Genomic DNA, 24,972 nt, shown 5'->3' on the forward strand with positions numbered 1-24,972 from the left:
TCAACAACAGAAGGGTCATCAGCTCCAGATCACAGGATTTCCCTTCTCCCCCATATCAATTCCTAGATTTAAAAAAGAAAATTCTCTAGGCCAGCAAAATGGCTCTGTTGGTACAGGTGCTGGCTGCTAAAACTGATGTCCTGAGTTTGATCCCAGGGAGACACATAGTGGACTCAAAAACTGTCTCCTACTGATCTTCTAGTCTTCTGACTGATCTCCATGCACACAGTGTGGCACACCTGTGCCCACATACACCCACACACAAATAAATTATTAAATAAACTTTAAAAAAAAACATTGAAAGTTCCCTGACATGACAGCATTTGCCACTTACAGATGGTGAAGAAAAGCATCAACAGATCAGTGTATAGGCTGGTCAACAGATCAGTGTATAGGCAGGTTAATAGATCAGTGTATAGGCTGGTCAACAGATAAGTTTATAGGCAGGTCAACAGATCAGTGTATAGGCAGGTCAACAGATCAGTGTATAGGTTGGTCAACAGATCAGTGTATAGGCAGGTCAATAGATCAGTGTATAGGTTGGTCAACAGATCAGTGTATAGGCAGGTCAACAGATCAGTGTATAGGCAGGTCAGTAGATCAGTGTATAGGCAGGTCAACAGATCAGTGTATAGGCAGGTCAACAGATCAGTGTATAGGCAGGTCAGTAGATCAGTGTATAGGCAGGTCAACAGATCAGTGTATAGGCAGGTCAGTAGATCAGTGTATAGGCAGGTCAACAGATCAGTGTATAGGCAGGTCAGTAGATCAGTGTATAGGCAGGTCAATAGATCAGTGTATAGGCAGGTCAGTAGATCAGTGTATAGGCAGGTCAATAGATCAGTGTATAGGCAGGTCAATAGATCAGTGTATAGGCTGGTCAATAGATCAGCGTATAGGCTGGTCAATAGTAGAATTGCCAATTTTCAGGATATACTGAAAATGTCCTGGTAGAATTACAGGAAAGAATATGTTAAAAGGATAGTTCATCAAATTGAATTGGAAACTTGTACCTACATAAAAACCTGCCCATGAGTTTATATCAGCTGCTTTCATGATCAACAAATTGGGGAAGCAACCAAAGGCCTTTGCGTAGGTGACAGCACAAACTGCCGTACATCTAGAATATTACCTGGTAACCAAAACAATGGGCTCTCATCACAAAAGGCAGAGATGAGTCTTAACTACACATTGCTAAATAAAAGAAGCAGCTCTGAAAAATCTCCCCTCCCTCCCTGCAGTTCCAATTACATGACATTCTGGAAAGACAAAACGGTGCTGATAGAGAGCAGACCAACATTCCAGGGACCTATAAGCTAAAGAGATGAAGCGCAGAGGCTGCTCAGAGCAAGAAAATTTATAACAGCCAGCACTACTGCCCCGTGGATGGATCCCCAGCAAGACACAATCTCACGAACTTCCTCCTCACCAGAAAGACACTTGCTGAGGCTTGGTCTCTGTGTCTCTCCACTCCAGCCGTTTTGATAAAAACCATCACATTTGGAGTATCTGGAGTGACCTACTAAGTGTGCCAGGAGCCTACTAAGTGTACAGTAACAATCACTTCCTGTGTCCCCACCAGTACCAGTAGGCTGACCCTCCCAATACCTCAGACACACCCTACCTCACTCCAAAGGCTTAGCTAAACCCCAGCATCCTCGCAGGTTTTGCTGCCCTCTTAGCAGCCTGGCCCCTTCCATTCCAGGGTTTCTTGGGTCTCCCATCATCTACTCCTACCCGACCAAGCTCATTACCCAATCAAGCACATTCTTCTCCACTCCCTGCTTCTTGCTTCTACTCCTGTTCATCTTCATGTCTGTCATCAGTACGAGACATGCTCTTCTTTATGAGCATGTGCAGAGCAAATACCTATGATGAAGGACATTACATAGAACAGAGATTGAGAGAGGGGGGTCAGAGGCCATGGAGCCCTGGAGGAGGCGCCAGCTCTGCCACTCTAACACACACACACACACACACACACACACACACACACACACACACACACACACTGTGGCCCTCAGCAAGGTATTCACTCTTGGCTCTAGTTACCTTATCAAACAGCACTGGTCAGAGCCTGTCTCTCCCGCTGGAATTTCCTTAAAGACTTAAATCATTGCTTCTTAACCTTCAGAACACTGAGACCCTGTAATACAGCTCCTCATGCTGTGGTGATATGCAGGATATCAGATATGCAATCCCTGTGAAAGGGTCATTTGACCCCTCAAAAGGGTCATGACCCACAGGCTGAGAAACACTGACTTAAAAGGCAAGCACCCTTGGAGTGCTGAGAATAGACCACTCAGGGGAATCTTAATTACCACTTCCCGAGCCCTGTGTCACCAAGGGACACACAGGAATACAGGATCACCACTGTTAGACAGCTCCGCACAAGAATAAACAATGATCAGGGCTGGGAATGTAGCTCTGTGGTTAGAATGCTTGTCTAAGACGCATGAAGCCATGGGCTCAATCTCCAGTACCATATGAACTAGGCACGGCGACGTGTACCTGTAATGCCAGTGATCTGAGCAAAAGAATCAGAAGTTCAAGGTCATCCTGGACCTACAGAGCAAGATCAGGGCCAGCCTAGGCTAAGACCCTATCTTTAAAATTAAAACCATAATCAAAGCCAACTGACAGACATGCAGAGACGTATGAAGAGGGTAGCAATCTTTCAGGTAGCTATAGCAGAGAAATCTGGAGACTTGAGAGCAAAGGTTTTTCAGTGTGAGATGGTCTTTGAAGAAAACAGACCAGTGGGCAAAGGAGAGGGAGAGGGGGAGGGGGAGGGGGAGGGGGAGGGGGAGAGGGGAGAGGGGAAGAGGGGGGAGGGGGAGAGGGGGGAGGGGAGGGGGAGAGGGAGAGGGAGAGGGAAACTGGATATAGTGCAAAGTGACCCTGGACAGGCACAACAGCAGTGGTCCGGGGAGAGTCCTTAGTGCAGAGACCCTGAGGACTCCAGTTTACTCAAAAGAAATGGGGAGCCCCTGAAGAGTTTTGAGATGAGGCATGGTAGGCCTAAGGCTTTAGTGAGTGACCAAAGTTGGGGTTCTATGTGGATAAGATGAGCTCCCAGCTTTCCACCGTATGACTGCTCTCTGGGGACATGTAGATACATTGCCAGACACACAGGCCCTTGCGTACACTGTGAAGAGTTCCTCTTCCTGGAAGTGGGAAGTAGAATCTTTAAGGAGCTATTGGGGTGCCCAGCCATTCAATAATTAAGGGCAGAGAATCTGGGATAGATTTCTTAAGTGAAAACCGTAAATCAGTATGATATCTCTCAATAAACAATCCAGCTACCGACTCCCCATCAGCCTCTCTGCAGGATCCGGTTGTTTAGTTTAGAAGCAGCCAAACTCTTACTTAAATTAAGTGTCATCCCTGCTAAATGGAGACCAGATGTGTAAGCCAACAAAGGCATCTAATCAAGTTGGAAGAAAGGATTGCCGTAAATGAGAAACCCGAGGGAGGCTGGGATCCAGCAGAGCTGGGCAGGTGGCTGAGGGGGAGAGTCAAGCCAGGGCTCCAGACCAGAGGTCACTTGGCAAGGGAAGGCTGATGCTGTCCTAAAGCGCAGACATGGAGGCGCTCATGGTTTCTCTCAAGGCAGTGAGAATCCCAACACTCAGAATGTGCAGCTAGTCAGTCTTTTATCTCCACTTCTAAGACCGATGCCCCAGCCAAGTTCCCAAAGCAGGCAAAAACATCTTTGCTAAAATCTTCATACTAGCCAGGGCTAACCCTTTCCAGAGAAGGCCTGAAGTAGGCCAAAAATTCTCTTTAATCCCTCCCTGGCTCAGTCCAAAACCAGTGGATCTCAACCTTCCTGATGCTGAGACCCTTTAATACCGTTCCTCGTGTTGTGGTGACCCCCAACCATAACGTTATTTCCATTGCTACTTCATAACTGTAATTTTGCTACTGTTATGAATCATAATGTAAATATCTGTTTTCCGGAGGTCTTAGAGACCCCTGTGATAGAGTCATTTGCTGCTACCACCACCACCCCAAGTAGGTCGAGAGCCACAGGTTGAGAACTGCTGCCCTAAAGGCTCCCACTCAGTCGCATGCGGCACATTATCCCACCATAGAAAAGAGACAGGGTTTGGAGGCTCAGAGCCCCTTCTATGTATTGGCTTCCCTGGGACCTCATCGTCCTTCCCCTTTTCTTTCTTTTAGGGACAGGCTTTTATGGTGTAGCAAAGACTTGTCTTAAACCCATGATCTTCCTGCCTTCACCTCCCCAGTGCTGGGGTAACAAGCACGAAGCTCCATGCCTAGCTCAGCTTTTGTTGAGGGAGAAACATGTATGTGTACACATCCTTGTATGTCCATTTGAGGGTCCATGCTCACAGGTGTGCATACATTTGGAGGAGAGTCATGGTCATCTACTTTTTCATCCTCCACCTTTGGGGTTTTGTTGTTGTTGTTGTTGTTTGTTTGTTTTGTCTTGTTTTAGACAGGGCCTTCTGTAGCCCAGGCTAGCTGTGAACTCACTATGTAGCCAAGGATATCTTAGAACACCCAATCCTCCCGCTTCTACTTCCCAATTGCTAGGATTACAGGTATGTGACATAATGTGTTGTAGCTTATACAGTAGTAGGTAGGAATCAAAGTTGGAGCCCCATGCCCGAGAGGGAAGCACTCTACCAAGTGAGCTATGCCGCCGGCCTTCTGCCATGTTTTGGAGACAGGGTCACATCACTGAATCTGAATCTTGTATACTCCACTAGATTGGCTGGCAAGAAAGTTTGAGAGACCCACCTGTCCATCATCACTCCCACCCCTAGCACTGGGGAGGCAGATGCAGGTCAACCATATGGATGCTAGAGATCCGAACCTGGGTCCTCATGCTTGCACAGCAATCACCCACTTAGCCATATCCCCAGCCCCTCAGTTTGGTTTTTCAATGGAGGAAGAAAGGGAGAGGGTAGAAAGAATGTATGCTCAGGGTTCAGGCCCCTACCAGCCCCCAAGCTCCAGCACATGGGTTCCTAACCTAACTGTTCATCAGCAGTTTCCACAGCTGTACCAGCTGGTGTCACAAAGCGTGCCTGTGGCCACACTAACACAGGTCAGCGGAAGTTCATACCTGAGCAGGCCAGCTCAACCAGCAGCCCCGAGAGGTTTAGAGGGCTGGAACTAATTTTAGCCACATAGACCCAATGTAGGCTAGTGTTGACTCTACGCAGGGCCAGGCCTAAAGAGAGGTCACAGCCACACTTGGCAAGAAACGTGCACTGCCCGAGTAGCAGAGGCTCCCAATGGGGTGATGCAGCAGCTCTTTCTATCTGCATTAGAGAGGTAGCACAATAGTCAGGAAGCCAACTTCGAGATCCCAGATCCTGGGCAGTTAGCAACAGAGCAATGTTGAGCAAGTGGCTGAACTATCTCTTCCGAAGCAACTCCCTAAGCTCAGTGAGTTAACTGCAGGAAAAGATGCACCAAGTAGCACCTCACTTCTAACACCTGGTGTCAAAGGTATGTGCAGTACTGGGGGTTTTAAGCAGACTCTTGAACTCTGATATGGCTCAGCATGTCACCTGAAAGAAAGGAGGCCATGCCAAGGGTCAGACATGGCTTGTGCCTTGTAATTCCACTACACAAGAGGATGGGGCAAGAAGACTGTGAAAGTGCTGGGCTAGCCTACTCTACAAAAGTAAGATTCTGAGATAGCCACATAGACAAACAGACAGACAGATAAATGGATGGTAGATAATAGATGGGTAGACACATAGACAGGCAGACATATAGATAATAGATTGATAGATGATTGATATACACATACATATATACTACATACAAACATAATACACATATAAACATACATAAATAGACAGATACATTAAAAGAAATCCACCCCCTACTCCTGCTGTTTCCTGATTGTTCTGTGAAATGGCTTTCTGGTTCCTATCTCTACAATTCTGGGGCTATATAAAGACCACACTTAAAAATATTCACAACTCATATATACCCTGCATTAGTCGACTGCCTTCACACCCAGCTCCTCTTGGGCCAGAATAAACAAAGATCCACTTGGCTCTACAAGGGACAGAACAAGGCTGAAAGGACAAAGTGACAAGTGACAAGGATACATGTCAGTAATCTGTATCTGAGCTACCGAGGAGTCCCTCTTTCTGGGAGAGGCTGACACATTGGGGGAGGTGTGCAATGGAAGGCAGGCAAGGACGGACAGCGGCCTGGGGTGGTAGGGTTGCACTAGGAGGCCGAGCCTGCTTTTCTCAAGGAATAGAAAATGAGGCATGCTGGACCTTCCTCAGCTCTCAGCCACCTGCAGTATCCTGCTCACGATGTGCATCTTGAATAAGCCAGGACCCAAACCATTGACTCCCTGGCCCACTGCCAGCCCTCCCTGCGATCCAGGCCCTGGGGCTCAGCAAGGCAGTTAAGGGGCTTGGGGGTGAGGAGACAGGAGGCCAAGCTCCCTCAATGACTGTTTTCAGGAGGCCAAAGGCAGGTGTGGGCTCACCTCCTGAATCAGCCCTGGGGGAAGCCTAACAAAGCAGGTGCCAGATCTTCTCATCGGGAGGTCTATCTAGAGGGGAAGGAGGCAGGGCACGCTGCTCACAGAACACTAACAACACATTAACAGGACGACTGCCACTGGAGACAACAGGGTTGAGAGGGATGTAGAGAAGCCATTTGTCACTCCCACAGCCAACCATCGAGTGGTTAAAAGGCCTCTCCAGGGAAGCAGGTCTCATGCAGCCCAGAGAGTGTGAGGGGCAGCAGCTACCCAGTCTTTTTGATGCTGACTGAATACCCAGGGGCTGGGGGCTATACAGTGCACCCTGGGTCAGCAGGTCTCTGCTCTGCAGGCTTTCAATCTAGCCCTGCCGGGACAACAGAGGCAAGCAGGGAAAACCACCAGACAGGGACCGAGCTCCTCGTTAGGACCCTGAACAAAGAGTTTGTGCTGCCAACTCCTGTTCACTCTGTCCAGCTACGGCCCTCTATGAGGTCTCTCAGTGAATTCTTACAAACAGAAACTATTTACAAGATAGCTGGGGAGAGCCACAGGTCTCTACAGAGTGTGGTGGGGACACAGAAGACAGAAAAGCTATTTTGTAGGTGTCAAAAGAAACTTGTAGGGAAAAAAGGGGGGGACACTGAAACTGGGCTCATGGAGAAGCAGCAGAAGCTGGACTGGGTCTTAAGGAGATGAGCTTCAGCCATCCAGAGAAAGAGGTGCCTGCCAGGTAGAAGGAAGGATGGAGAGCTAGCTGATAGGAAGATGCTCCTGACCTATGCTGGGGCATGCCTGCATTACTTGCAAAAGCCTATACACCTTGCTAGGAGCTCAGGGTCCAATCTAGAGATGGCAAAGCATCATAAAGAGCTGTACACAGGACAAAACCAACAGGGCTGCCTTTAGAGAGACAAGCTGTCTCCAAAGGAAAGGATGAAGGGAAGCTAGCCTAATGCACAGGGACACAGGGACCTCCACAAAGCATACACTACCACTCTACCACTGAGCTACACCCCGACCGCTACAGGCTGCTGTGCAATAAATGACAGGGCTCCCTCTACTTGGAGAGGTCACCAGGGATCCACATATTTGAGAAATATTTGTTTAGAAGGCAATTTGGCATGGGTAGCTCGGGCAAAATCTAGAGAAAGGAGTCTAAAGTGACCCTGAGGTTTGAAGCGTACAGTGGCTGGGTAACATGACTTTCACTGGCGTAAACTGGCATCCATAAAAATCCAAGGGAAAGCAAAAAGCAAAGAGGCGAAACATCTGCAGAAATGACAAATCCAGGTTTTTGACACACCAAATTCAAGGTGGCTTTGGAACACAAAGCGGGGTGGGAGTGCCACACAGAATATATGAATCTCAAGCTCTAAAACGAAGTTTATAAAAATCAAATAATGGCCCTTCCTTACATCTAGTGCTATGCACTGCCTGGCAGTGTTCCCAGATGGAAGACAGACACAATCAGGAACACAGATGATACTGTCTGGCTAGACACTTGGAAAATGAGGACAATCGGCCTGCTCTTGTAGGATCTCTGAGCCAGACTCCAAGTCTCAGTTCCCAATCAAAGCAGCGCCAAGCTCAGACTTTGCAGAGAATCCTAGACTCCCCACTCACCAGCTCTAGGCTAGAGCAAGCTGTTTAACCTTTCTCTGCCTTAGCTTACACATCTATAAAGTGGGGTGATCTCACACTCACATCCACTTTTGAATGGATTGATACTTTTGAAGTGCTGTCTGCGGGTGGCCAGACACAGCAACATGACAGAGTGCAATCTAGACCCTGGTCTGTTGAGGCTGCATAAGGACAGGAACATGAAGCAGTGGTGTCACTAATATAACCCTTCTCTGTAAAAAGCTCAGTAATACCCATTCCTTACTGGGTTATTGGAAACTAGGATCAAATCACAGTAGATATGAAAACCCACCTAAGCAACTGTGAAGACAACAGAGGCCACAGAGAGACCTCTCCACACAAGTCAGAGAAGTGTGCCTCTTGGAAGCTGTCCTTACTGTGGAACCAAAGCTGTCTCATTACGTAGTACTGCATCTTTATCCTATATGGTGTCTATGATCCCAGGAGAACTCTGGTCATATATCAAAACCTGTGTCATATGCTAAGTACAGAAAGTCACAGGAGACCAGCCTGGGCTGTCAGAGCCTGGCTCACTTTTCAGCTCGGCACTGGTGTGAACTGATAATGCTTACCATGACACAGACACCCCTGGCCAGTGGAATAAATAGGAAGAGGTGACAAATATGGTATAAGATTTCACTGGTGTGAGGTCTGTAGAGTAGATAAATTCAAGAGACAGGAGACAGGCCAGCGTTCCAGGGCTGGGATGAAGTTACTGATGAATGAGCACAGTTTATGACAGAGATCATAAAAGGCTTCAGATATTGACAGTGGTGAGGGAAACAAAACATTGTGGTTTATTTAAACCCACTGAGTTTAAACCCACATTGCAAATGGTTAAAATGAAAATCCATTTACATATGAATATGTCTTTAAAGCCAAAGAAGACATTAAAGTGAGGATGTCCAATGTCACCTGTGGCCAATGCCAGAAAGATGAACAAAAGGTCCCCAAAGGCTGCAACAGACTTTCAGCATTTCCTTTTCTTACAAGAGAACAAACTTTGTTTAAAGGATACCCAATAGCCAGGCTTGGTGGTGAACGGCAACATCATCAAATAGCCGCCTAAAGCAAGAGAATCATTATAAGAAACTGGACCGTTGCGGGATGCGTTCTGACGTTCCTGTGGAAACTCAAAGACATCACTGTTTACTCTTAGGTATGTACTGCTGTAAGAGAGCCAGGACTCTTATTTAAAAAGCAACTGTGTGCTTTGCTTTAACAACAAACTCTGGAAGCTAATGAATTATCTCTGCTCATTTTTTTTAAATCATTTTGAACAGAGTGTAGTGGCTCACATCATTAATCCCAGCCTTCAGGAGTCAGCGGCAGCAGCAGGCAGAGCTCTGGGAGCTAGGTTTACATAGTAAGTTCCAGGACAGTCAGGGCTACGTAGTGAGACCCAATCTCAAAAAGGGAGGCAGAGATCATTCCTGAATCCCTCTTCTTTGGGACAGAACGGAACTGAGGAACTTTTCACTCTGGTTCGAATTTAAGGATAGATGTGTGTGTCAGTCGTGTGTAGTCTAGGTACTCAGAAGCCTCTTAGTGACCTGGATTCTCTTGAGATGCGACCTGCAGGAAAAATTCCTACAAATAGCCTGCCATCCCTCCTCAGGTAAATACATCACCATTCAGGCTTTCCTTCGGGCTGCTTTCTGAACCTAGAAAGCCCATCCCAGCTTCTTTCTCAAGCCCTGTACTTACTGTTCCCTCTGTGTGAAACACTCTTCCTGCAGAGAGCCATATGGCTCACTCCCTCTGCATACTCACATATTTAAAGACTCACTTCAATACAACCAAGAAGTCTTCCCCAGCAAGCTGTAGAAAAACAGTGCTCGGGCAACCTCCGGCTCTCCCTGGTCTCATGTCCTAATTTAGCGGTCTGCAGAGAATTTATTCGTGACTCTGTATTTCTAGCCTCTCCTATTCTTTCTCACCATCAGAACGTAAGCTTCCACTGAGCAGGGACATTGCCTTTCAGACTCTGTTTCCAGAACCTAAAATAATGTTGGCTCAGAAGTCAATACTTTCTCCCCACAGAGAGTGAGAGGGAAAAAATCAAGACCAGCTCTCAGTGCACCAATCTTCATGTTGATGAGAACGATCGCCCAAGCCCACCTGCGAATTCTGATTTGCGTCCTTTGCTTAAAAGGAAGACAAAACCCCCACTAAACACTGCTGAGAACACATTAAGTGTTTTCTTAAGTTTAAACAAAACCAAGTTCCCTTTTGAAGAAAAACAAAAAGGCAAACATCCAGTGTTTGACCAGTTCATGTCTCATATACTAGAAGTATGATATGGAATATTAGCCAATAATAAAAGGACATGAAGTGTTGGTGCATAAAAAAAGCACAGGTTAACTGTGCAAACACTAAAAGAAGCCAGACACGAAGGTCCACATATTTTATGAGACCGTCAATAGCTAATGTCCAAGACAGGCAAATCCATTCAGGTTGGAAGTGAACTGGTGGAGGATACTTGTGGCTGGGAGCCTCGGGGACATTGGGAGATGAGAGGGTAGAAGCACAAAGTTAGCTAGAAGTATGTGGTCCTGTGGTAGAGCACTGACTAGCATGCTGGAGGTCCTGAGTTTGATCCCCAACGCTGCAAAAACTTTAAAAATCCAGAGTTTCCTTTGGGGAGGAAGTAAGTTCTATAATGACGTTTGCATAATGATGTATATGGATATATACTAAATCCCAATGCTAAAATTGTATAGTGTATGATGTATAAATTATATAGTATATGAGGTATATCTCAATAAAGTCATTACCCAAAAAAGTATTGGCAAATTATAATATCATTTAAATATGTAAAACATACATCTAGATATAAACTGCTTATGCATACAGGCCTTATATAGATTTATAATTTAAACACAAGTTATATTATATAACCAATAAATTCAAACAAGTCAGACTTCACACTGAAATCACCTCTCTGTGAATACACAGTGGATATGTTATCCGAGCTCTCCGGTGCCCAGCCCAAGCAGAATCAGTAGTGATACTCAGAACGTCCACCACCAGGACCACAGTCAGTGCTGGGGTGCAGTGTGTGAAGGTGGCTCTGTATTGTCAATGGTTGATAGCTAAGTCCTAGCTGGGTCTTTGTACTGTCATTCCTATGGCCCATCACTGGCCTCATATTTTGTACCCAGCACAGGTACCAACAAGTCAGAAAAGATACTAAAAGCAGCAAAGCCAAACTCTTTCTGCAAGCAACCCAAATGGAGATGCCAGGAGCATGTCTGTTGCCAGTCCTCCATGCAGCCTGCATACCACGCAGGTGCTAGCTCCACTCCGGGTTACTTCCTTCTGTCTAGACTCTACAGAAGTCTTAATTCCTAGCTCCTACTTCTGCAAAGGATGCACAGACCAATTTGCCTTAAGAGAATTCATCCCATACACATGAAGAGACATCCTGCTCTCCTGTAGAGCATAAACAGTGAGGAGGCATAGACTGCCCACTCTGGAGGACACAACAGGCACTCTCAGTAGTGATGGCTAAAAGCTAACGAGCTGTACCAGCGTGGACGATGAGCTTAGTTTACTTTGTTCACATTAGGATCAAACGAAAACACAGTTTTTGAAAAGTCTTACAGAGAACTCTCAAATACCTCACTAAATGAAGATAACCTGATATTTCAAGAGATCCTACTCTGAGAAACATTAATCTACAAACTGGTTTAAAAAAATCAACGGGTCTCAGAGCAAATAAATTCATATCTTTAATAAAAGCTAAGGGTTATCGGCTGCTTATCACTGCTCTCAATGGACGTTGTTAGAAAGGACGCTTTTGGGGGTTTTGTTGGGGTGGTGTTGGTATTTTTAGGAGGTTTTGCTTTGTGTATGTGTGTGTGTGTGTTATTTGTTCGTGGAGACACAGTATCACTAGGTAGACCTGGTTCATCTGCAACTCAATAAGTAGAGCAGGCCAACCCCAAACTTAGTGATCCCCATCTTTGCCTTCTAAACACTGGAATTACAGATATACAAGTGACAGGGCATTTTGCTGTTGCTGTTTTGTTTTTGTGGTCTAGGGTCCATATCCTTGTGCGTACTAGTAAAGTCTACCACTGAACTGTAGCTGCAGCCTGCAACTATCATTTGGGTACACAGGCCACGTGTCAGGCACATCTGTTTGTGTTGTGTATGCATTCACTTATTATCTGGTAAAATCTAGCTACAGAAAATGTATCATATCAATTTTACTCATGATCAAACATTGACTGACACGTTAAGAACCTTGTCCAAAGTCCCCTGATCCCACGCAGAAGAAACACAATCTGACTTTAGTTCGGCCTCATCTTGTACTCGAAACTTTCCATAAGTGGAAGGACCTTCCCAATCCCTGCTAGAGCCTGGTGCCTCTAATCCACTGGGATAGGCACAATAATGCCCCCTCAAGCCTTTAAAGGTGCCATATCACATGACAGAATATCATATATATATATATATATATATCACATGACACTTTAGATGAGAGGATGAATCTTGACGGGGAAATATTGTGGGAGTCTTGGGAGAAAATGGATGAGAGAGAGCGGATCACAAAGGTTTCTATCAGTGAGGCTACAGAATGTGACGCCATGCAGTGATGGGAAGCAGAGGTCACAGTGGCAGCCCTGCTGGCCCTGAAGACAGACAGGAGGCACTTGCCAAAATCATGGGCAACCTCTGGGCATATCCAACCTCGTGACATGTGACACGGTGTCGCGATGTGAAAAGTTTGAATTCGAAAACCATGCAATTAGATTAATAACAATGATAAAGAAAGAATATCTCATCGTGTTGTCCGTTTATAATGGCATTCTGGGTCACCTTCACAGATGCTCGTGTCTATGTATGCATGCTTCATAGAATGTGCTCAGTGGACCTTGGGTTGGTTCCACTTACAAGGATGCTAGAAGAGCAAGAAACAGACTGTTCTCTAGGGCTTCCAGCAGAAAAGCAGAAAGCAGGCTTAACAGTGCCTTGGTGGCTCCCCATTTCAGGCTCTTGATTCCCCAGAACTATAGGATGAGAAGTTAGAGTTATTTTAAGCAGTTGCATTGTGCCTGGTTCGTACATCCTGGGAAGTGGCATGGCCAAGCTAACAGAGCAGAGGTGGTACTTGCAGACTCCGACAAAAAGAGGAAAACATAATAAGAAAAGAGTCCACTGTTGACCAAGGCAAGCTACTCAGGAGAAAGGTCCAAGGTGATAAAAGGCCACAGTAGAAGCCCTCTGCCATGGGGAAAAGGGGCATGCAGACAGGACCCATGGCTCCAGTCATCAGCTCCACAAAGCCACCAGCCCATGATAAGCTACCAAGAATGCATCCAATGTAAGCCCTCCTGAAAAAACACCCAGGGCCTTTCAGATTTTCTCATCCTTTGGTTTTCCTTAAGAAAAATTCTCAGGGAAACTGGCAAAAATGGTAGCTGCTGGAGGAGGAGGTGGACATGGCCAGTTCCTGGTTGCCAATCTACTGACTACCTACCCCTCCTGTGCGGCCACACTAGAGAAATCAAAGCATGCTATGTAGCAATCTTGATTCTACTCTGCACCATTTTGGAAGCAGTTTGCAGTGTAGACTAGAATGTGCCCAACCCCTAGTCAAAGAGGTCAATGGGAAGTGGGGGTCACATGGTGGACACTAGAAATACAGTCATTCTTATGCCACCAGTGATGGGGATGTCGTGGCAGGAGCATAAGAGGACAAGATGAGCCATGCAAGATGGCTTCCCCAAGGAAGGAATGTGTTCACTAAAGAGACTAACTGATAAAAGCAGCTAGATACAGCAGCTGGCTGTTCAAAGCAGCTAGAAGTCTCAGGGTATTTATCTGCATGTATGAAATGCTCTGAAACCCAGAGGAAAGGTATAAAAAAATGATAGCAATGAATATAAATAGCCCTTTATGGTTTATAAAGCATTTTTTCACGCACCATCCCAGATCTGACAACAGCACTAGAGAGACAGGATGAGAAGTAGCATGCTGTCTTTTATAAATGAGGAAGCTGAGATTAACAGCCGTCAGCTGCTTTGCCAAGGTCACACATTAAGTCAAGGGGAAGACTCAAGCCCAACTCTCATTACTCCTTGTTGAGAGTCCTCTTGACTATCCAGAATGCCCTTCCCAAGGAGACTACAGTGAAGCAGCAGGGACTGGTGTTGGTATCTGGGAACAAAGGACACGGGGTAGTTGGGTCTCATATTAGACACTGAAGATTCAAAGATGTTTGTGACAGGATGTGGTACCTTCCTCCAGGACCAGACCTCTCAGAGCTGTGACAGCCATATCTTAGAAGCCATCCAGCTGTGGCACCTGTCATCACTGGCTTATCTCTCTGTACAAAGCCTTTCCTGTCTCCCATAAATTGGGTTTAATCTCCCAGTTGCACTCACACTTCCTTGGCTTCTTTTCACTTTACTAATGATGTACAGAGTATGTATTGCTGTGCATTGTTGGTGGGATGCAAAATGAAACCACTATGAAAAGGGTGTTGGAAGTTCCTCAAAGAACCCAGCTACTGCCAGGCACAGTGGCATGCCTACGGTCCCAGGTACTCAGGAAGCTGAGGCAAGGAGGATCATTTATGGTCACAAGTTCAAGACCAGACTAGATACCCTAATGAGATGCCAGCTCAAATATTTAACCTACCATTACGATCCAGAAATCCCTTTTCTGAGTATATAAACAAGAAAAAAAATCAAAGAAAGTTCTGAAAGAGACATTTGCACATCCATGTTCTCACGGAACTATTCACAACAGCTAAAAGATAGAAACAAGTGACCATCAGTAGATGAATACATAAAGATGTGGTCTGTCCATACAAAATAACACAAGTAATAGAAAGGAGGGAAATACTGCCACTATACAACACAGATGGACTAGGAAGACATGTCAGTACAAGGGGACAAATACTGCATCATCCCATTCTCATGACATTGTAACGTGGTCACAATCATCACAGAAACAGAAGGTAGGAAGACAGACTCCTAGGGAATCAAGGAAGAGGGGATTGTATTTAATTGATACAGAGTTTCAGTTTTACACAAAGGGGAAAAAAAAAAGACTGGAGATCCTAGATGCAACAGTAAGGATACACGGAACTACTGAACTGTCTGCCTTTAAAAAGGAAAACCTAATGCTATGCACAGTTACAATCCACTTCTTAGAAACAGATTAAAAAGAGAAAAATAAAGAGTATCTAAGACGGACATCATAAGTTCAAAAAAGAATATGTGGAGAAGGTGGGAAACCAAATGAAGAGGAAGGGAGGGCAGAGGAAGCATTCCAGCTGAAGATGGAGTGTAAATTTAACCAAGTCCACACTGGGGCATGGGGCTGGAGATGAGCAAGAATGCATCCTCCAACCAGAGCCCCAAGTACTAAGAGCACTGAGTTCGGGGTCGAGCAGAGCCCTTCACTCCCTGCATGCATCCTTTAGGAAACATAGGAATCTTTACTGCCACACCACAACACAGCTCTCCAGAGAGGACCAGAAGATGAAAGCTACAGAGGTTAGCAATGATGGGCATGGTGACCCACACCTGTACCACAGCACAGGGCAAAGAGATCTCAAATTCAAGGTTAGACTAGGCTATATAGTGAGACTCTATCTCAGGAAGCAAGAAAAGAAGGAAGGAAGGAAGGAAGGAAGGAAGGAAGGAAGGAAGGAAGGAAGGAAGGAAGGCAGGCAGGCAGGCCGGCCTTGGCAAGACACTCACATCTCACCTGTAAGCCTCTGTGGTCCTTATCAATAGCTGCTCTCAGGACTACCTACTGCTCTGGCCAAGCCCTGGGGTCTGGGGCTTCTAAGCCCAGCAGAGCACCCAGCAACCAAAATCTGCAGTGTCCTATCCAGTATTAGCCTGGCACCATTCAACATAAAGGGACAGTGTCAGCTGTAGTCCTTTACACAGAAATCCCATGCCCTAGTTCTTGACAGCTGTAATTACAGCCCAAACAGCTTTTGAAAGGCAAAGAGAAAGAAGAAAATAGCAGCCTGGACCTAGCAGTGAATTGTGGGGCATGGGGGGCGGGGGGGGGGGGAAAAGACACACAATCAGAGCGCTTGCTACTAATGGCAGCCAGTCCACACAAGCCACTGGACAGCCAGCCCAAACAACTTTCTGACCAATTAATTTCTCCCTCTAATGTAATGAGCTGCTCATTAAGTGCTGGAAGCAGCTTCCACAGAGGGGGCTGTAGGAAGAAGCTGGCACAGCTCACAGGTAATGAGGGGAGAGGAGCCTGCCACATTCCAGGCTCAGATTCCTGCAGATCCCAAGACCAACTGGTGCCATACCCTGTCTGGTCCGCCCCAGCTTCCAGATAATGTTTTCCCATGCCTCTGCCCATTTTAAGTTCCCCCTTTCTGGGAAGGTGCCATGTCTCAGTCCTTTGGTTCCACCCAATTAAGGTCAAGAATCACAATCAGCATTCCAACGACCCCTCCACAGGACACCAGGGGCCACAGCACAGCTGGGTATGACACCCTCCCCCCCCCCCCCCCCCCGCAAGCTGCCGGTCAACAGTAACCTGACCTGAAATACTTAGACTGCTTCAGGTTCCAGGTCTCACCCATGAAATATAATGCCAATATCCTCACCTCATCTAAAGTAGCTATAAATAATAATAAAACCTATTCAATATCAAAACATCTAAAAAAAGCATCCAGCATGGAAGCAACTATTACTATTGGTAAAGATAATGCTTTCAGGATGATGGTAATATCAGCAACAGCCATTCTCTGCCCCATCAGTCAAACGTGAGTAACAGAGAACTTTGGTGGACACCGAGTGTGGGTAGCTCCAGTCCCAGTCTTTCTATCACAGCAGGGAGCACAACGCAAGGCCTCTGCTTCTTCTATCCATGCAGGAGGGCAAAAGGGAGAGTAAAGCGGCCCAGAAGTACCGAGCCCCAGCCGGCCAAACGGGGAGTAAAATGTGCAGCTTTTCCTTGAGACCAAGAGGAAGTGATAGAACGGACTCAGGTCACACACTCCTGGGCCTCCAGCACTCCTCAATATTTCTTTGAGCTTCACGCTAGTCTAGAAAATGACATGGCATGATCCTCTAATGCTGTGACTACTCAGCGGAATTACTCTCATGAAAGTCCTTCAAATCTCCTTATTTCCAGGGACTGTTATCTAGAACAGTCTCAGTAAAGTCAACGTGGTAAAGACGAAAAGGCTCAAAGGCCGGAAGTATCAATGAGGGACGCAGAAAGCTAACAGCAAACGTGGTTACACTCCCTCCGTGACACAAGAAGAAGCCACACACCTGAGCAATCCCAAGCCCACCTCCACATAAATGCACAGTTCGGTTCCGGTTCAGAGCTCCCGACCGAGTTCCTTCACGATCCCTGCTCCAGGGACCAGTGTCAGACGGCAGTAGGTTGCCACACATACCAAACTCTTCCAGGGTCGCAGGGAGGGGAAGGGGAATGAGTGCGCAAAGCTTACCCATCCCGAAGCCTCAAACAGCTGACCAAGGAAATTTTGTTGGAATCTCATATCCAGTCGTAAAATCCTCTATCCTGTACCACAATAAATTACCCTTTTAACACAACAAATTACCCTTTTAAAATGTTTTGATCAATTACTAGATGCTTGCTAAACTTTTGCTCAACATTTGCCAGTCTCCTTTACTAGCCAACCTCAGCGCATGCGTCTCAGTTGGAAGCGCTGCAGGACACGGATGAGGGAGAATGCTGCTATTCAGCCGCAACCTTTGGCCCTAGTTCACAATAGTTTCCCCAACGATACAGGAATATGGGCTCTGGGGCTGGAATGGGAAAGCCATCCATTCTGCCTCTCTCGGCTCTGGCGAACAGGCCCACAGCAAGGAAACTTGAGTTACGGATGGATCCGCACACAGCCCCACCTCTGACCACTCACCCGGATTCTGCGCATGGCAGCCACGATCTCAACCCTGCTGTTGGGTCTGGGCACATCCAGGCTTCCCACGTACTGTAGAAAAGAAGCAAAGAGAAAATGAGATGGCGGGGAGGCAATGTCCCTAGTCACAGAATGTCAAGGGTGCAAAAACTTTGAGGCCACATGGTTTCTCTTCCCATTTTACAGAGGAGGAAATTACAATCCCAAGGGCTATCATCTGCTTTTGAAATTGTTTCTAGATTTTAATAATAAGTAGGCAGCTAACCAGAAATGGCTGCTTCCATTTTCATCTTGCTCCTAATGTAGCAAAGCCCTGTGTTTGGGTAAGAAGACGTCTGAATCAGAAAGGCTCCTTGTAGAGTTCTGACCCTGCCTATAGGACATGGTAAGAGCAGTTTTCTTTTTCCCCTTTCAATTTCTTCATCTGTAAGAGCAAATAAATTATACACACACGGGGGGGGGGGGGGGGAGGGGACCGGGAGAGGGAGAGGGGACAGGGAGAGGGAAAGAAACTCTTATAATAAAAGTGTTTGCCAAAAATAAATGCACTAAGAGAAAAATAGACACTTTTGGTGTTATTGTCTGGGATTTTTGTTTTGTTTTGTTTTGTTTGTTCTGTTTTGGATTTGTTTGTAGTTTTACAAGCCCCCACTCTTAAACCCAGGCTGGCCTGGAACTCACTCTGTAGCTCAGGCTGGTAATTGAATTCACAGCACGCCTCCTGCCTCAGACTCCCAAGTGCTGTGACTGTGCAGCCTGAAGCACCACATCTGGCTACTCTTTTTTAATTACTGGAATTTTATTGAGTTATTTCTAGACATATTGTAGACCACCAACATTTTGTTAAGTTCCTGACTGGAGAAAGAATGGACTAATATTAGCTTTATAAAAAAAGTACTCAATTGGACTTTTTATTGCTTTTTGAGACAGGTTCACCATCTAATTGAGACTGACCTCAAAATCACCTGTTCCCCTGTCTCAGCCTCCTGAGTGTCCGGGATTACAGGTGTGCACCACCACACCTGCCCTGATTATACTTTGAAGTTGTCCACTAAACCAGATTGCATTAAGGTTAATGTTTAACATGTATTTCCTTGCTAAAGACTATTCAATAATGCAAAAATAAGCAAACAAAAGAATCAAGCCCTCACTCTCAACTGATTAGTACCAGTCTCTGTCTTTGCTTACCAATGGGCATAAATTCAGACAATTAGTTCTAAGGGGGGGGGAGGCTGTATTATTCAGGAATTTAAATACAACCCAGGTATCTAAGTCCGTGCAGGCAGGTGATCAAATTGAACATCAGGCCTTCTTTCCTGACAGACCCTTCAAACCATATCCCTTCGCTTCCCTAAATCACCTCACCTACTTGTCCAAGAGTTAGCCAAGGAGTTAGCTCTAAACAGCTTGATACGTACCTAAGCAAAGGTTGACTCAACAGAAATAGGACAGTCATGTTTGAAAGATAGCCCCTATGGTTACGGGAAAAGAAAGTTTTTCCCAAAATTTGGAGCTAAGGACTGGCTCCAGTCAGAAGAATTTCACAAATGGCACTGGGAGCAAATGGATTTCCCCTAGTATTGACCAAGAGCATGTGTTGACACACTGAAGAATGAAGTTCCCAGCAGCAGATGAGTTGGCTGGTAAACCACGGGTACACTATAGTCCGGCCCCTTGGGGAACCCACCCAAATACATGGGCTTATTGACCAAGGACCTTGAACCTTGCTGAGGCAACAAAGCCCCTAGGTTTCTCTATGGTTAGTAATTCTCCCCAGTGGACTCTGCTGGGGATTCAAGGTCAACAATAATAGGTCAGTGACCTGAGCAGCCAGAGATGGCAAGGCGCCATTCATGATTACCCAACTTCAAAGGCCCTCCAGCCCAGAGGGAGTTTCTGGGATCCCTTTGCGTGTTCCGTGCTGCTCTTCCCTGAACCCGCTGGACTCAGAAACACAAACCTTCTGGGGCTCAGATCCTCCTGCAACCATGTGAAGTCCAAGGCCTCGGGACTGAACAAGGTCACTATTGTAGAGGAGCCGGAGCGGGAAGAGGAGGTACACGGAAGAGGAATCGCTGCCAGTCCAGAAGAGAATGCTAACCACAGAGCCTGAACACAAACACCCAAAGGGGACCGTTCTCTGGCTATACCGCAGCCCACCTCTCCATCCTGGGGAAGGATGCAGTTAGACTGAAACAATTAGGAAATGATGGGGCGGGGCGGGCAGTCTACATATAAGAGGGCCCCTATTCCTAGGCCCATCCTTGCCCTACAAGAGCCTGCCTCCCTCCACCAGGCCCCCACCCAAGCTGGTATGTGCACTCTGCACACACCTATATGCACTCGCACTTGCACCTAAACCTGTGTGTGTGTGTGTGTGTGTGTGTGTGTGTGTGCTGACATACCTCAAACACATACACACACCCACTCACAGTGCACACCCACTAAAACACTCACCACACTCACACCACACACCTACGTTCCCTTCTTCCCCCACTCCCTTCCCTGTAAAGAAAACTCACAAGTCTGCCTTCCGGAAAATGAGTCTGCAGGAGCTAACCCAGCTCCATCCTACTGCACCTTAGGGTCAACTGCAGCGAGTAGGAGGGTGTAGGCAAAGGAGGACTCAGGTCTCCATCTCCCAGACAAAAGTTCAGCTTCCACGCTAACAAACATGAATCAAAATGAGAGCCAGGATGCCCAGGAAGCAGCGAGAGCAGAAAGCCAGCTCCTTGGGCCAAAGCCGAGGGTGTGATCACTGAAATCACCTCCATTTCTACCACAGCCAAGCGGGCAAGCAATCATCTCTGTACCTGACCTAACCACTACCACCCCCCACACACACACACAGCTAAGGCTTCTATCTCGAGCAAGCCGTGAAACGGTCTACAATCACTCCCACTTGCCGGTCGGTCAGGTCATCCTTGATGATTGCTCTTTTTTGGTGGTCAAGTTCACAAGTTTTTATAACCAACTGAACTAAGCCAGGAGCCTCCATTCTAGACAAGAAAGGTGGTTCCAGGCTAGACTTAATCCCAGCTGAGCTAACAAACTGCAGAGGTGGTGGCTGCTCTCACTTCCTACTGGAATCAGGCAAGGCCAGCTCCCTTTCTCCAGTCAAAGTCTTTCGGTGGGGGAGTTATCAACTAGAAATGTCTTTCCCTTTATCTGCATCCTCTGCAGGATCCTGGGGTCCAAGGGACCCAAGGACAATGAAAGGGGCTTATTCAATACCTAGAAATTAAAAGAATAATTTCCAAAATGGCAACTTGTTTCCTTTCCTTCAACTCCCCGTATCACATCCCTCCCCTTACCCACCTCATCTCCCTCTCACCCCCCTCATCCCCCTCATCCTCCTCATTCCCTTTATCCTCCTTATCCCTCTCATCACCTTTATTCCCTTTATCATCTCTCTCATTCCCTTTATCCCTCTCATTAGTCCCCCTCATCCCCCTCATCCCCCTCATCCCCCTCACCCCCCTCATCCCCCTCATCCTCCTCACCCTGGTATCAGTCCCTAATCACTCAATCCTGGAACTCAGGCTTTCTCCTTGAAGGCCTTCTCCCCCAAATAATCACAACTTATGAGTAACTAAGACTTGTTCATTCTTGTCTTGAGGAAAGAGATGGCTCAGCAGTTAAGAGCAGTGGCTACTTCTTCAAAGGACCCAGGTTTGATTTCCAGCACCCACGGGATGGCTCATAACCATCTACAATTCCAGTTCCAGAGAATCTGGTGCCCTCTTCTGGCTTCTATGGGTACTAGGCATGCACAAGGCACACAGATACACATACAAGCAAGATACTCATACATATGAAATTGACACTTTAAAAAAAAATCTTTAAGAACATTCCTGCCTGCTTCCATCTGCTCTGAGATGGCAAACAGCAGCCTCAACATGGTTGTATGTGGTCCAGCCTCACCTACAGCAGAGGACTCTCCCATCACTCAGAGTCCCTCACATATACCTTACCTCCTCTGTATGTGCTCCTCCCTTCACACAAGGCACTCCTCCCTCCCTCCCTCTCTCTCTCCTCTCTTTCTCTCTCTGCCTATTTCTACTGAATCTCTGCCTTTCCACTGCTGACTTCTAAGGAAGGTGGACTCTTACACCAAGACTCCGTAACCCCTACAACTCTCTTATGTAGCATCCACACAGAATTAAATACATGTATCCATGGGTTGACCATACCTACCATAGGTCAAGGCACAGAGAAGATGTTCAAACCTCAATTGACTGACTGCAGTCTCACAGGAATGAATGCATACTTGCCCTAAGTCCTTATGGGAGAATCTCTGCTTGAAGAAGAGACAAGAGGAAAGGCCTTACCCTGGTGTCTGCCTGGAATTCTAACACTGACCTCACTGTTCTGCATCTCAGGGTCACCTGCTTCATCCTATCATGGCTTTATAATATTCATGGCTGTTATCCAGGTGCTTGGGACAAACCAAAGCCAGATACCCCTAAGTACCACACGCAATTCCAGTTTATCAAAGGATGGCGATACATTAAACCCACTGCTGGTGGGGTTTTAAATCACTCAGCCTTCTACAGATCTACAGCGTTTCTGTGTCCTCCTTCCAGGAATCCCTACAGTGCAATACCACACAGGACACAGAGCTGAGGGAGGACACAAAGAAAGGAGGTTAAAAATACCACAGCTTACAACTTTCTCATCAGTGTCTAAAGTGAAAAAAAAAAACCCACAGACTCCCGAAGAAAAAGAAAAGAACTTTAAAAAAAGAAAAGTCAGGTTCGGTCACTACCATTTGTCATCTCAGCACCTAGGAAGCTGGGGTGGGAGAGTTCCCATGAGTGTGAGGCCAGCCAAGTCTGTAGAATGAGGTTCTGTCTCAGAGACATTGAAAAGGGAAAGTCTTCAGGAAGATGTAAACTGTAATCATGATAACCAGAGTCAGACAGACAGACAGACAGACAGACATTTTATTTGTGGCTTCATGTTTCAGACAAGCAGGAATTAACTGCATATAAGATTACCAAAGAACCTCAAAGCCTTTTTTTGTAAAGTTCTGGGCAACTTTAGCCCAGGTACTACATGACCGTCTCATGAAATACTGCCATGATGTTGCTTCCAGTGTATTTTTCTGGAGATTAACTCCTGGAGACGGTACCAATCTGAACTGCAGTGTCTCCCAGCGTGTTACCGATGATAATGCAAATGGCAGAAAGACAGAACAGCTTGGCATAGCCACCCATGTAACACTCGCCACCCACACACCCTGTGATGTCTGCCACTACCCTCCTCTAGGGGAGGGAGGGTCCCTCTGTTTACCAAGCTCATGTCAGGTGTCTCCAGAGACAAGGTAGACATCCAATCAAAGGAGAACACTGCATATAATTCTGCTTCTGATATGGCTGGACAAGCAGGTATCAGACCACGCCTCGTATAGGCAACAACATAAACTCTCAGCAAGTATAAATAAGTAAATAAATACATAACCACACAGAATGTACAGCGTCGAGAGGAGAGTATAACATAAGCTAAAGTTGTTAACAGGCACTCACACTAGTCAACTGTATGTTAACACCTTTGTTAAAAAGAGGGGTTATGGGGACTCTCTGCTCTAATAATGAATTTTTTACTGTGTGAACCTAACATAGAACTTTAAAAGTAAAGACTACTAATTAAAATAGTAATAATTTGAATGTTTAGAATAATTTGAACCAGCCTGAGACTGGCAGGTCTCCAGCTCTGGAGAGGAAGTACGCTCAGGGACACATGGGTTCTGGTCTGACCACACCATTCGGAAAGGATGGTGAGCCGGCTGGATAGTTGCCCTCAGGGAAACAGAGTTAGGATTAATGAGCAACCAAGTCAACTCTTTTGAGGAATGAGAAAACCACATTCAGAAAGACAGCAGAATCTTCCAGCATGCATCTGATAAAAAACCCACTGGTTGGCCAGCACAAGTATGGTCATGCTCCCCATCAGAAGGGCACAGCCCCGTTAACAGGGCAAACATAAAGGTTCCTAGTGCGGCTGCATTCGTCCCTCTCTTCTCTCAGAAACTGCGCAACCCAGTCTCTACCCCAGCATGTGCTATGAGATGTCTTAACAACCCCTTCCCTTTAAAGAGAACAGAGCTCTAGAGGAGGTGCCGAGTAACAGAGAAGGTACCAGATCTCTTCCAAGCCTCCAGCTTCCCGTGTAGGACCCCACTGTACTCTTCCCTGTTCTTTCTCTGAGGACCCCAAACCAAGTCTGCTGTCTATCCTGTGCACTGCCCACCTCCTCACATCCCTCTGGGTCTCCTGGCCACACCCTGCCCCCTCTCCAATACACATGAGCATAAAGCCCTGTGACAACCTGCATGTGGCTAGAACTCACCAGTGGGAACGTCTCCATCTCAGTGACTTTTGTGATCTAATTCCCATCCTGCTACCCTCCAGATGAGGAGAATCACAGGGAGTTGTGGGAGTCACACCAAGGTTACTGACAAAGGAAAGTGTCACACACTCAGTAGGGCCATCCTGCCAGTGCAAATGAAAGCTCACCACCCTGACTCCAGCTAATGCTACTCCTTTTGTTGCCCTGTTCATATCCTTCCCCACAGTCTGCTTGGTCTGCAAGAAAAGCTCTATCTGGATCACACGGTTACTTTCCTCCACAATAATATGAGCCCCTATGGGGCTTCTGCTCTTATTCTGTACCCCAGCTCTTGGAACAGGGTCTGGAAAAGGAAGATTCAGCATCCCTTGGTCAGGGCATAGTGACACACACTTGTTAGTCCCAACACTTAGGAGGCCGAGACAGGAATATTATTGTGACTTCCAGGCCAGCCTTTGGTACCCAGTGAGCTAGGCCAGCCTAAACTAGAGTGAGACTCTTGCCCCACCCACTGTCCAACAGTGAAAATAAATAAATAAACTAAAAATAAAACCCAATAACAACAAGAAAAACCCCACTGGATCGGTGT

At 46.5% G+C, this 24,972-nt stretch overlaps 1 protein-coding gene across 2 annotated transcripts in view; it reads right to left on the reverse strand.

Annotated features, from left to right (window-relative positions):
• Positions 1–24,972, reverse strand: part of Nos1ap (nitric oxide synthase 1 (neuronal) adaptor protein) — a 274,383-nt gene that overhangs the window by 181,116 nt on the left and 68,295 nt on the right. For both annotated transcript variants that reach the window (NR_154593.1, NM_001109985.2), the window contains exon 2: positions 18,033–18,104. Coding sequence is in view for 1 of the 2 variants with exons in the window: in NM_001109985.2 (NP_001103455.1) it covers positions 18,033–18,104 (72 nt within the window). In the remaining variant the exon portion in view is untranslated. The remainder of the gene's footprint in view (positions 1–18,032; positions 18,105–24,972) is intronic.

The sequence above is a fragment of the Mus musculus genome, chromosome 1, assembly GCF_000001635.26.
Source record: "Mus musculus strain C57BL/6J chromosome 1, GRCm38.p6 C57BL/6J".
NCBI lineage: Eukaryota > Metazoa > Chordata > Mammalia > Rodentia > Muridae > Mus > Mus musculus.